The following is a 14715-nucleotide window of genomic DNA, read 5'->3' on the forward strand; positions in this document are numbered from 1 at the left end:
AAGATTTTTGGTTAAATAAAGTGTAATTGCATGCATATATGTACTATACCTGTATTTGAGATAGTCACACTACTGCAAATAACTATTAATCAAATAGATGAAAACAGTTTCTTACATGAATATTTTTTTAAGTGATTTTGTTGTATTAAGTTAGCTCTGAAATTCTAAGATCTGTGGTTAAAAGAATTGTAACTGAAACATATTTGCTGCAGAATAGGAAACAGTTTCTTAACCCCCTAGGGATGGGAGGTATCTTATGATATCCAATAATTACATGTGAAAACTTCCAGCACATACTGTATATGATAGTCCTTGTTTTTGTGTCAGTATTTGAACAAATTTTGCGAGAAAACATACAAATCACTTGAATGGGCCATAAATGACCTTACAGCAACACCAACGTTTCAGCTCAGTGATATAAGGGAGAATAGTTTCCCATTAGAATTCATTGGGGAAAGTGCTACATCTCCCCATCCCATACATCTGGTGTAGGCTTGTCAATGAATACACTGTACTTGGGGATTGTTGCTGGTTTAGTTCTTATCTTGAAAGATATTATTATGTGAGCTGTAATTGTAATTTTGCAAATTAAGTATGCAAAATATTACAAAGAACATGTATAAAACGTTAAAATTAGCGTATTTTTACAAATGTCTTAAAAAGAGACCCCCACATAGGATTGGAAATATTCACTTTCAACTTCCTGTGGTGGGTACAGAAAATTTTTGAGAATTTTTTTTTATACCATGAGTATTGGATATCGTCCTTTTTCCACAGAATTTTTTTATTAAATTGGCAGGTCTTAAAGTCTGCCCATTCATGGGGTTTTGTTAATTATATATATAGCCTGGCTTTTAAAGGTTAAGTGATTTTTTTTTAAAGTGATTGTGCCATGCTTCCTTGTTTCATTGTGCGAGCGTGTGCTCTGAAATTCCAAGATTCGAGGTTGAAAGGAGTGCAGTTGCCCCAACATACCATCTTCAACCCCATGAGTGTGAAACAATGATGTTTACCCTATTACAGACCAATGGAATTTGAGTACTCTGATGCAGGCTAAGATATCGAGTCACCACAAGCCCACTGGGGCCTCATTACCTGTCCATACATAACCAAGTATCACGTTACGAAACACTACTCAAGGACTTGTGTATGTGTACATATATGTGTTATGATTACATATGCATCTCTCTCTCTCTCCACTATTTTGCCAGTCACTAAAATTTACATAATTTATTACGTATACATACGTGGTTGCACTGGGAAAGGTAAAATAAAGGGTAATTATGGGTAGGGGGATTGTGAATGATTGAGGAGTTATTTCTTCTTGTTTTCCTTTTTTTCATTTCTCATTAGGGTGCAATAGGTGTTATGGTGTAGTTTTTATTGTATATTTAAGGTAATTTTATTATTCTCATAAATGCAGCCTCTTGTGCAATTTTCATGGGTGTAGATTCAGCTTTCTGAGACTATAAACCCACAAGGGCTACAAATGGAAATCAATCTGCACAGAGACAAATTATAGAGAAAAGTGATAAATAAATACAGTATGAGGGAATAGAAAATAAAACTGATACACCTGAATTCAGGAGACAGCAGAAAGCAGGAATAAGTTTGGTTCTTGCTTAAACATTTGTAACTGAGTAGTACTAAACCTGATACTAGAAAGCAACGCACTGTTTGCAGCAGCAGCCTGCGTAGTGTTGTAAGAAAAACAGCTAGGTCAGGTAAAGAAGAGTGCAGAGGATATTTGTTGTTATAGTACATTTTATGCAACACAAACATAATGAACTTACTTTACACCTATGCCACAAGTCAACATTAAGAGTTATCAAAATCAACTTGACTTGAACATTTTGAAATGGTTGAACAACTACCACCATTATTTTTGAAAGTATTATTGTTTCCTTGGCCAAAAGCATTTGTTCTTACAACCAGTGCAATACCTAATTATTCCACTATGTAAATAGGTAATAACCCAAGCAATGAAGCTGATTATAAGTCATCTCCTCTGATTAGCTTCTTTGGTAAGTTAATTCATAATATTTTGTAGATTAAACATCTTTATATGAAAATTAGTTGTGTTTCAAGTATAGCCTTTTTCAGAGATATGCGCCTTTCAGTACTGCAAGATGTTCACTGGACAGCTCAGGAGAAATTGACAGAGGTTAGAGCAGTGACTAGTAAAGAACTGATGGAAGAAATTGCCTCTAAGGTGTTTCCAACATGCCACTATAGAGTGCTGATTCAGGTTAGTGTTTATTTTTTTATACAAAGTGATTTCAAGTAATGTATTCTTGTTATTAAAAGTTGCTGATTAGTGTACACAGTGCAAGAGTTTATCTGATTTCAGTTGTTTGTTTTCCTATGCATGGTCTAGAAAAATGTTTCAAACATAAATGTATAAAGATTGGCGCTAATATGTTATTACTATCATATCATGCATAATAGACTCTGTACACATTATCTTTTGCAACAGACTACTGGGAACACTGAATATTATTTCTACCTTCCTTTCAGGCGACAGCTACTTTGCTTTCTCCGCATAATTTTACCCGTTCTTTACCTTTTTTGCTCTTCATTGTCCAGATTTTTCATTATTTTTATGCTTGAACTTTCTCTCATCCTTGAAGAAGTAATCATTTGAGCATACTCTTTGAGAGCTCAAAAGTATGAATGGTGATATGGTTCAAGTGCTTTCATTTGTATCATTATTAGCGTGAAGTTATGGATAGAGAATTTGTTTTATTTTATTTGTATAGCTCAGTATGATGATGTAATATATAAGAGGGCTTCCTTAAGTCGTGGAAAACACTTGCCTTTGAGAATGACTTAGGAAATATTTCATGTACTGAAGCATTCAGTTAGCTACATCTTTTCAGGTGCAAAATACTGGTAACATAAAAGGTTTGTACCCACAGAATATTTAAATTTTTAAATTCTTTAAAACATTAATCGTGTTTGAGTTTTGTTTGTAATTTAGTTCTGTTTCTCCAGAATAATTGGATTAAAACTGTCCGATCATGCTGCATTCCTTCATTGTATTAAAAGTTTGCTTGATTTCAGGGAAATACTGACATTAAACAGGCATCTGATCTTTACAAAATGGTCAGTGATAGAAAACAGAGATCTGGGATCATCAAGTCACCTTTTCCTGAGGTATGTAAAGGCTATTCATTAGCTCTGTCAAAATGAGTAATTAAAATTTTAATACTTCAGCTTGGTTTGAATTGTGTTTTTGGAAAAGTTACATGGTTTATAATTTTCCCATACATATGCAGAAGGATCTGAAATGGACGGAAATAAAAATCTGGTTTAAGATCCCACTTGTCAAACAATCATATTTACAGAGAATAAAATAAATACTGAGTCCTTTACTCCTATAAAATACTAGAAAATAAGGTATGATTACAGTTGTGCATGTTTATAACTGGAGAATTTTCACTGTCCAAACCACTAGTAAACAAATATATATATGTATAGTATTTATAGCATGAATTCATGAAATTTGTTGTACATGTGATTTTCAGCTTCGCACTCATAAATTACCAAGCGGCTGTAATGTAGCAAGAGCACATGGATTCAATCCAGCTGACACCAACAGTTCTGTCATAAATTATTATCAGAGTGATCCTGGTACAGGAGAGACTGAAGTGCTTCATGAGTTTATTCAGGTGATGTTATTTAACACGTAATTAATTCTTATGAAATATACTTACAATATACAGTATGTTGTAGAAAATTCTAAATTTCAGTTGATGTTAGGCTTTATAGTTTATAATAACACCTTTTTTATATTGCAGATGGTAATGGATGAGCCTGCTTTTGATTTTTTGAGGACTCAAGAACAGCTTGGCTACAGTGTTTACTGTACAAACCGGAATACCTTTGGTATTCTTGGTCTATCATTAACAGTAAATACTCAAGCCAACAAATTCAGGCAAGTTCTTTGTTTTGTTATTCTGTTATATTATTCCACTAAATGAAGAACACTAGTCCCATAATGTGCATTTTGAATTTTGCAACTAATGTTCTTCATTCTAATGGATAAATATGGAGGTAATATTACTATTACAGGAGAAGTGTTGAAAAAATCAGTAATTTTTCTATAATTCAAAATATTGTTTTGTTGAAGCTAACAAGTTGTCAAATCTTTTCAAAGAATCAAAGAAAAGAAGTAAAGGTAGTCAGGATTTTTTTTGGAAGTATTAAATATAATAAAATACAGGCAGTCCCCGGTTTACGATGGGTCCGGCTTACGACGTTCTGAGGTTACAACGCTTTTCAAACATATTCATCAGAAATTATTTCCCAGTTTACAACGCATGTTCCGGGGTTAAGACGCTTCGTACGCCCGATCCGACAGAAGAAATATGGCTCTAAAACTGCAGAATAATCAAAATTTGGAGTTTTTTTTTATGAAAAACTCAATAAAAATGTAGTTTACATCGTTTTCATTACACCCAAAGCATTAAAAGTAAGATTTTCTCAGGATTTTTGACAAATTTCGACGATTTTTCGGTTTATGACGCTGCATAAAAACGGAACCCCCGTCGTAAACTGGGGGACTGCCTGTATATAGATGAACTTAGCCTCACTACAAATCTGTTTTTGTCCATGGCTAAAACATTTTGTTCAGTAGTTTAATAGTATATGCAGGAAATAGTGTTTATCAGGATTTAAAGAATGAAAATGTTGTTTCAAGACTTGTGCTTTGTAAGTTCTCACCAACTGTAGTGTTTCAACATCTGTAGTTATTTGGCTTGTGTTTTATGGACTTTCTACATAATAAGGTAATGTTGATCTGCAACTATATATATTTTCTTCCAGTGTGTGTCATGTTGATGAAAGGATAGAAACATTCTTGACACACTTTATTACTACTGTGGAGAACATGAGTGATGAAGAAATGTCAACACTGAAGGAAACTTTAATTAGCATGAAGCAAACTGTTGACATAACATTAGGTGAAGAAGTTGCAAGAAACTGGAATGAAATTGTTGATGGAGAGTATGTCTTTGACAGACGCAAACGTCAGGTAAAACTGTTTTTTAAAACTTACTCTCTCTACATTAAGAACTTTCTCTCTCTACATTAAAGCCAGACAAAAACTTAGTCTTTTTCTATGCTGAATTCTTGATAGCATCAAGCTTAACAATGATCCACTACTAATACTTTGCTTTGTTCTAGGTAATGTGAGATCAAACAAAAATGGCTTATACTGTAATATTTTAAATGGAAGTTATCAATATGTAAAGTACTTTCAGTGTCTCTCAATGTCTTTTTGTCCTGTATAACGAATTCATATAAAGGAAAGTTTGGCTCTTAAGAAAATTTACCACCTATATTTAATTATTGCCCAAAAGTAGCAAGGCAGCAAGAAAACCATTGATGAAAGTATAGTGTTATGAAACTTCTGGAAATAAGTCAGTTACTGTGTATCAGGACTTCTGTGTTTACTTCATGCATATGTAAAGTTTTTAAACATTCTTCCATTTCAGGTTGAACTAATCAAACTGATAACAAGAGAGTCAACAGTGGCTCAGCTACAAAAGGTGCTGTCAAATAAAGATAATCCAAGCTACAGGAAACTATCTGTACAGGTTGTTGGTTCTACTAATCCTGAAAATGGAGTGCCCCCTTCTCTTGACTGTTTCACTGGTAAGTCTAGATTAAACATTCCAACTGTCCTCCATGGATGTTTTTCTTTTAGCATACTCATCATCAGTAAAGTTGTTGGTATTCAATGATGGACTTCTTTATTTTTCATGTTAGAATAAGTTCTTTGGGTTCACATTGGAACTAAACCTGCCATCAATTTGTTCCTACAGGAAGACAAATCATTGCCTTGTATGTAGGAGTATTCCCCAGTGTAAGCTGGAATCAATTGTTGGAACTTAGAAAAGGTAGTTAACTGGTTATAGGTGGGTGAGTGGGGAACCCCTATTCAGCTGCCATCAAGCACATTTTCTTGCCCATAGTCAAGACATCTTGCTGTGTTCTGACTGACCATCAGGTTGAAACTTCTTTTGTCTTTTTTATTGTGTGTTGTGTTTTAATTTCTTGTTCAACATGGATTTAAAAGAGAAAGGTAATCAACAAAAGTCATGAAAGGTGTAAGCATGTGCTTGCAGCTTAAAGTTTATGGTGTTAATGTAACAGATTTTGTTTTGCACTGGTGCTAGGAGTGTGTTGGATGGTCTCCTTCACAGTGGATCTGACGAAGGCTGCACTGAAGGAATGCCAAAAGATGTTCACCAGTTTTTATGAAGGTGATCACTCCACCTTTGATACAATCTTTTTAGTTCCTTCCTGGACTGCCCCCCCACCTCTCTCTCTCTCTCTCTCTGTCTCCTTTCTGCTCATTCTCCTGTGGCCCTCATGGGCATTATGCTTATGAGGGTAGGCGACCAGCTCATGGTCTCCATAATGCTGACTTAAGCATGCATTCCAAGCTCTCCTCAGGTGAGACAGTGGCATGTTCTTGGTTAACCACCTCCTGCTGATGTTTACTAAGTGAGTTCAGTGGCGTATTGGCAGAAATTCCCACTTGGTATTCCAAGTGACAAATCTTTCTGTAGTAATCAGTGGGGATAACCCTGCAGTATTGAGTACTTATTGTACTTCTCTCATACAAGTATTGCTGACTGCCTTAACACATCTGTTTTAGCCAAGGATAGTAAGGCTCAGGGACAGAGGAAAGTTAAGAAAATGCAAACCCAGGTCTTCCTCCACCCCCTCATTGTCAAGCTCTTCCTCTTTGTCTCCTTCTGCCTCTCTTCCTAGGAAGGAGAAGAGGTCTCAGAAGCTCTCTCACAAGTTCTGTTGACTGCTAGCGAGTGTCTGCCTTCTTTTGGGGGCTGGCAGCAGTATTTGTTTAATCAAAGGTAGGAAATTTGCCAATGGTAGGGTTAACACTGGGTTCTCTGAGTGTAATCATGAATGTTTCTGAATGCTTCCTTTCTTCTTAATTCTGCTGAGGTTTGCAGAATTCAGCATTACCTAACCCTTTCATATCTGTATAGTTATCACATCACTGAGGGTACATGAGCCCCGATGTGTCTGGGAGCGCTCGACAGTGCGAAAAAATAATTATTTCGAAAATTCAGCAAAAATAGAAATTTTATGCCAACAACGTTCATTTTGCTGTCCTTTTTTTCTAAAATGTTTATATTTTATGGTGGAATAGTCAGAATAAGAGTCCCAGCCCTCTAAATACGAAAAAATGTGAGTTATTTAATAAAAAAAAAAAATTCTTTACTTATTTTTATATTTTCGTTCGTAACCCAAAAACTATGAAAGTCAGACGAATGAATTATTTTTTATGAGAAAGCCAAGAAAATTCTCTAAATATCAACATATAAAACAATGAAAACGAATAAGTCCAGTTGGTGAAAAATTGATAGAAAAGTGGGTAAGAAACAGAGCGCTGCCAGGCATACGGTGAGAATTATCGCTAGACATTTTTTTAAGAGCCCTATCGGATTTTTTTCATAGAAATTACTTTGTAAATATACAAAAATGTAGAGGAAAGGTTGAGGAATAAAGTGAGAGTCAAGAACAATGGCTTTTAACAGCAACAGTTTCATTTTGACGTTATAAGCTGTTCGAAACGAAAAAATGTTACTGTTGTCAACATTATCGTTCGTAGCTCAAAAGCTATAACAGTTAGGTGAATAAATTATTTTTATGAGAAAGCCAACAAAATTCTCTAAATATCGATATATATGATAATGAAAAATGAGATTCAGAGCCCTGCCTAAAATCCAGACGTCTCTTATGTGATGCACTAACGCGTTTTCCGCTAGTTTTCGTAAAAATGTAAAGCATGTTGGAAACTGTTCTCGATTGACGTCGCTGTATGTAAACAGCCACACGTGTTTACTTCAACCTCCACGCATGGTCTCTGACAGAAGTGTGGTCTGCCAGGGCGGTGCGATCAGCTGATGTTTGCACAGTAGAGGAACTAAAAATTTATAGAAAATAGAGGATACGAAACAGAGTGTTTCAATAATGTAATCCTACATTTTATAAAAAAATGGAAGATACGAGAGAGAAACGGGTAGGATCAGCTGATTTCATTGTGAGAAATTTACTATGCCCTGAGTATACGGACTGCTTGCCTGGCCGATGCCTGAGTTACACGGTCCAAGGTATGCTTTAGCCTATGGAAACCACCAACTCTCCGAAAATAAAAAAAAATTTACCCTACCAGACGTACGAAAAATGTCGGTAAATTTTACATAAAATTACGTCAGTCAGAAAAGAAGGGGGGTAGGGGGTTGTTGCGTAATATTACGTCAATTGGACAGGAATGGGCTAATCTTGTCATTGTTCATGTACAGTCTGTGAGCTCTCACCAAGGCAACTGGTATGTCGGCCTCAGTTTCAAGAGAATATTTGACTCATCCATTAGGACCTGAGGATTCTTCTCCTTCAGTACCCCTTCAGGCAGAGTTGGAATGGGTTTTTTTTTTTTCAAGAGATGCCTTGTTGCATTGTCAACTTCAGCCTTACACTACTCCACTTCAAGTTGTTTTGTCAGTTTGCAAAATGATAACAACCTCCCTAGGAAAAGCACCAGGAAGGTACTTCCCTCTCAGTCAGATGAGAGGGCAAAGTTTAGGAGGTTGTTGATATCAAGAATAAAGATGGCTTTCCTCTCAGACCAAGTGTACCCTGCTGGCAAACTTTGCAGAGAGGCTGTTAACCATTTCAAAGTCCTTTGCTTTGGATTGACAGCTGCTCCCAGGTGTTCACGTGGGTGTTCACCCTGGTGTCAGCTTGGGTCCTTTCACAATTTATACACTTGCTGTGTTACATGCTCTGCCTTTTGAGCCAGGTCTTCCAGGAAAAGGGGATGCTCATAAGAACTTTGAACAGTTTTTCCCACCTTGTTAGCTTTGGCTTCCTGATTGGGAAGTGATTTTCCACAGCTTAACAAAAAGGTACCAAAGATCTAAGTTAGAGATTCCCCCTCAAGCCTTTGTTCTGCTTGCTTTAGCCTTGTTTTAGTTAGTTGACAAGTTGGATGGCCTTTTGTATCATACGGCTCTGAGAGGGCTGGGGATTCCTCTTGTTCCAGTTCATGAATTTGTGGCAAATTCAGCCCCTTCAGTTTCTGACAAGAGGCTCTAGAATCTGGTCAGCATTAATCAAGTGGACATACAGAGTATCTTGTAAGGAGGATGTGCATCCAGGCCAGGGGGGAGCTTTTTGGTTTAAGGAGTACTGAGGGCAGGTATGTGTCTGCCTGCACCAGATTATTTTTTACCTCATTTTATCCCCAGGGCCATTGCCTACAAGTCCTTGGACCCTTCCTAGGACCTGTGGTCTCCAGATGCCTCTTGGACAAAAAAAGCATCTCTGCCTAAGATTTTAGGTTGAATGAGTATGTGACTGGCTCTCTGAAAGGCAGAGTATGTGCTGGATGAGCCTTGATGCAGGAGAACTTCATGATCAGGAATGGTATCTTAGGGCTTTGGCTTAAGATGCAACCTCATTTGCTCTTCCTTAAAATAAGGGAGTGGGGGTTAAGGCTATCCTTGAGGCCTTTAATTTATGGTTGTCCCAGATACTAGCTACCCTTCAACCTGTGCTAACCTAACTTTATGGCAGCACTTATATCTGAAGTTTTTTCTTAGAATGATAGGTCAGATACATCCCTTTGGTTGAGGGCCCTGCCAATTTTGCATCCCTATGCCAAAATGATTAGGATGTTACATGAATCATTGCTCTTCTCCTTACAGTCATGACAGGACCATGGCATATCCAGATGGAGATTCAATTGCCAGTCAGTTGAGGGACCATCCTGTCACCTAAGGGGCAAGTCTCCTCCATAAAAGGCAATGGTTTGTATTTCAGTAGGAACAAATCACAGATTTTGAACTCTGTATTTCTTGTAGTCACACAAACCAGAGCCTTTTATCATGACCCAACCTCAACCACCCTGTGTAGTCAGCATCAAGAACTGAGACTTAAGAGAGAGTGTCCCCACTTATCCCAGTTAATTACCTTGTTCCAAGTGTCAGTGACTAATTCCAGTGTGTTCTGAGACATACTACATAAAAGGCTTGGGTTTGTATACCAAGGAAACACAAATTACTTTTAAATTTATTTATATTAATTAAATTGGAGGAGAAAAGAGAAACTCATGGCTTGATGGAAATCTTTATATATTTATTTTGAAAATTAGGTAAATTCATTATGTAAAGAAAGAAAACTATCAATTATCCATGAAAAACATAAAATAATAGAACCTTTGATGAGTGCATTTGGTAAAATTTGAATTCATGGTAAAACACAAATCTGAGAAATTGCTGAAAAGACAATGGAATAAGTCACTTTAGGATGCACAAGTAAAGTGTTAATTTCACAGAACGAATATTTGTGGTAGAATTTGTTCATCCCAATAAAAACTGATGTTATTACAGTACTATGAAAGGGAGAGTAATGGTGCCACTTTCTACTTCATTGAGCACTGGAGATACTACTTTTTTATAGTTCTGGGACCTTTTTCATGTACATGAAACTGCTAGTGAATTAATGATTTCCTTTTTTTCATCAATGCTACTTTCGTTTTAGACCATCAAAAATTACTTGGCCATTTCATAAGCATTCTGTGTTCATTCCAAACAAATTACAAACCTTTTCCTTTTACTGTAGATACTTAGGTCTTAATGTCAGTATTACCAACATACTGAATCATGAATAACTGTGTAAGTAGTGAAATTACTGGTAACAGTGGATGACAACCTCCTCCTAAATTTGCTTCCCTTGAAGCAGGTTTTATATCTCTTGGGAGGTCATTTAATGGTGGACCAAGTGAAGCAATTAGAGGCTATTTTAAATGCAAAACTTGCTATATAATGATGTTACTACTTCATAACAAGACTTAGCAAGAAGATATATTGGAAAAAGTACATGTTCGTATCCATCAAAAACCAGCAACAAATGCTCTGTTGTTTATCATAGCAAAAGAGGAAGCTACACAAGAGTGCAGCAAGGGAGGACCTTGGTGGTAATAGAAATTTAATGAATATGTCTTAGGAGATCTCAGATGTTGAAAGAATGATAAGGAATAGGTCTTAAGAGATCTCAGATGTTGAAAGAATGAGAAGATTCAATTTACAAGAGAATTAAAAATCATTGTAACCAAAACCAACCTTGAGATAACCAGAAAGGAATCAAAGGAAAAAAATCCATGCAAAGGGTTGAAACAAGACTGAAAGGAGAAAAGTTTATTGAGGATGAGCCCCTGTCAAAATATTTAGGAAGAAAGAAATCTGATACAAGTTCTCTTATTGAGTTGGAACTTTGTGAAAAAGGCAAATGAAACAATGGACAGGCTGCATAACGATTTGAAAATCAAACTTATTAAAATTGCTTGAGAAGTAAGGTCATACATGTTAGCTATATGGACAAGAATCAGTGTGTGAGTGTGAACTTATATTTGATAAGTGATTCTGTCAGCTTAAGAATAAAATTTTTAAAATTAATATTAGGTTTCAGTTAGCAGGATAAGAGTGAAATGAAATCACATGGGAAATTACTAAAGTTCATGTATAAATAAGAATGATGCAGGGAAAATGGAGATGGCTTGGACTTTGTCTTCACACTGCCCTGGCAAGATTAATGTGATTGGTTAACTGGTTTTCTCTCAGGATAGTAGCTCTCCCCGGGAGGTGATGATCAAGGCATTATTGCCCCCCTCCACGGCTCCCATTTTCCCTACAGATGAAGATACAGGAGCCACTGGAGTTTCTCTCATCGAGTATCAAAGGACTCCTGCAAGAGAGACCGGTCTCCATCTCTCATCAAGACACTTGCTTTTCTAGTGCTTAACCAAGAGGACACATTCTTGGTCCCAAGGCAGGTTGCTAGGATAGGACTATCCCTGCCAGGGCCCTGCTCATCAAGCCCAGGGACAATGGTTTCTCCCACGCTCTTCACGCCAGCCCTGCTCAACTTTCATCTCTGGCCCTGCAGTACTGGCACCTTTTGCTTCAGGCCCATCATCTCAGAGGTTTTCCTTGTCAGTGGGACAGGAGTGAGTGTGGTGGGAAGTGGGAGCAGCAAGACAATCTTTCCCTTGCTGCAGACACTTGCTGGCATTCATGCAGGGGTGAATCTTGAGTTCTGAGGTCCCCCCCCCCTCTCCCCAGAGGTTATTGGGCTCATCCACAAGCTCAATTTCAGGGAGGCAACTCTGGCGTCAACTTTACTAACAATCTCTCATCCTCAGAGATATTAGTTTCACTCTGGAGGTGTGACCATCGATAAGGTTACTTTGGTCAGACCTTTCTTAAGGAGTTTTGGCTGAGGTGAATTCCCTGATCTGTGGGTTGGGTAGTTCTCATGTAGCTAAGAGACATAGAAAGCTGCTCCCACCTCTGCTCTTCAGGCAAAGAAAATACCGTTTCCTAGTTCCTAGGCAGCGTGGATGGCTAATTTGAAGTGGCAGTCTATTACTTAATGAATAACATGCTTTTAGCAATGGCTTGCCTTCCATTGTATGGAGTTGAATGATTTAGAACCAGTAAATTATGTCTGTAGTCCAGGTGACATCATGGGTGCTGGACCTCTGGCAGTGTGCAGCCATTGATGTAATGAAGCCATTGATGTAATGATGAGAGATCTTCCTGTGGAGTCAAGGTCCTTTGCTAGAAGGCTAGTGGTGTGGGTGGCAAGGCCTGAACCTTTCTGGTGCACTGGGTTATCAGTATCTGGGTGAACTTCATCCTGAGTAGAAGAAACTCCTTCCTTTCTTTGACTTCTAGGCAGGTGTCCCTTGGGAGTTGGCTTTCTCGCAGAATAATTTGCTCACAGTTCTACTTCCCTCCAGGTAGAGTAGAATTGGCCATTGAACTGAAAAGGGAAGGCCTCTGCAATAATCTGTTCTCCTAAGCAGGCACTTTGACGTTTTCAAACCTTTTTAGGATGCTAGATCCCAGACAAAATCCATACCACAAAAAACGAAGATAAGACATTCCCCAGCCATTTCAACCTTTTCAGAACCAGTCAAAAAGAAGAAGCTGGGGGAATAAAAAACAGAGGAAGCTGTTGAGAATAGCAACTCCCCTGCCCAACTTCCCCCATTGTCATGGTGGGGCTTGTATTGAGCTGCTAGTAAGTGTGGCAGGAATATGGAGTGGAACCACGGGTAGCTGTAGTTCTATGGGCCAGTTAGAGACTGTTGATGGATCCAATCTTTTTTCCAACAAATGTAGCAAATTCAAAAGTCTCAGGCCAAGTGACCAGAGGTTGAGACATTGTAGCAGAAGGGAGCAAGTTAGTTCATCTCCAGTCACCAGGCTTTTGCAATAGACTGTTCCTAGAGAAGAAGGTAACAGGGTGATGAAGACCTATCACAGACCTCTTGACACTGAATGCCTTTATCCAGCAGACTGTTGAAGATGTAGACAGCTTGTTCAGTGTTAGATTCAGTCCAAAAGGGAGACTTAATTGTTCTTCATGATGCTTATTTTCAAAACCTAATACATTAGGAATTGAAAAAATTCCCCCGCTTGTCTACAATGGGAAGGGGTTTCAGTTCAAGGTCCTCTGATTCAGTCAAGCAATGGTACCTTACCTCAGGTTTACAGAGGGGTCTTCACTCTGGTCTCTACCTGAGCATATTTGAAGGGCATTCGCTTGTTGAGATACCTGGACATTTGGCTGATATTTACCCCTTCCAAGAAGTGTCTCATTTGAGATGGCACTACTACTGTCTTTTTACCAAGATCTGGAGACAGTAATCAATTGGAATGAATCCGATCTTGTGCTGAGGGAACGGAACAAATACCCAAGTATGATTCTTGACACCATGGCAGTGAAAGCCTTCCTGGCAGCTTCTTGAGTAGGTAATTTCAATGAGGTAGCTGCCCACTTCCTGTGGACCTAGCAGAACACAGGCCCGGCTTGAAAATGGCAGTGATTCATTCCCAGTTGATCAGGAACTTCTAAGTCTTCATGGGTAGAGATTATCCAGCATCTCTCTGAGAAAAAGGCTAGCAGACCACCTCATCTCTCTTCAAGGCAAAAGCCTTTGAGTTTCCAGTGTTGGAGGCTATAGTGCAGCTCTTTCATGTGTGTTCTGCATGAAAGGGGTAGATCTTTTCACTACATTCATGTTATGTATGTTGATCAGGAATTTCAAACAATCATGTCACTTTCAGACTGCGGAGCCCTAGAGTTGTCACTTATGAGCCCTCATCCCAGTCTTCAGACAGGGATCTCACTTCTGGCTTTTGCATCAGCAAAGAGAATTGGTTATGACATGGCTTATGAACTCTTGTTGAACACTTGGAGAGGTGGAGATCTCTTTCATGTTACTTTTTGCTGGAGTTTTTGGCTACAAAGCCACATAATCTGTTGACTCCAGACTTGAGGTTTGAGCATTTCTCAGTTCCCTCCTTCCAGGATGTTGGTGATGACCCAGATAAGATGCTGTTGTGCCTGATCTTAGCTTTCAAGTACTACTTGAAGAGAACAAAAACCTCAGGCTGAGATGTTGTCTGTTCATTAGCACCTGCTATCTTCAGAAGGGTCAAAGAATACCATTTCCTTCTGGCTTTATGCAGTCACCGCACAGGCTTAAGATTCTGCTTCAGAGGAGTTAGAACCTTCTCTACATCCTAGAATCTAAGTAGAAGCATGGTTCATTTGCTTGTCTCTTTATTTAAGTAGCATCAAGCAATGATCATGGTCAACTGAAAC

General features: G+C 38.1%; 1 protein-coding gene across 1 annotated transcript in view; it reads left to right on the forward strand.

The window, feature by feature from the left end:
* Positions 1-14715, forward strand: part of LOC136826303 (nardilysin-like) — a 91324-nt gene that overhangs the window by 63062 nt on the left and 13547 nt on the right. Inside the window, exons 14-19 of the mRNA XM_067083531.1 lie at positions 2104-2248; positions 3064-3156; positions 3528-3671; positions 3801-3937; positions 4828-5035; positions 5499-5658. Coding sequence (XP_066939632.1) covers positions 2104-2248; positions 3064-3156; positions 3528-3671; positions 3801-3937; positions 4828-5035; positions 5499-5658 — 887 coding nt within the window. The remainder of the gene's footprint in view (positions 1-2103; positions 2249-3063; positions 3157-3527; positions 3672-3800; positions 3938-4827; positions 5036-5498; positions 5659-14715) is intronic.

This window comes from Macrobrachium rosenbergii, chromosome 40 (genome assembly GCF_040412425.1).
Source record: "Macrobrachium rosenbergii isolate ZJJX-2024 chromosome 40, ASM4041242v1, whole genome shotgun sequence".
In the NCBI taxonomy this organism is placed as follows: Eukaryota; Metazoa; Arthropoda; class Malacostraca; order Decapoda; family Palaemonidae; genus Macrobrachium; species Macrobrachium rosenbergii.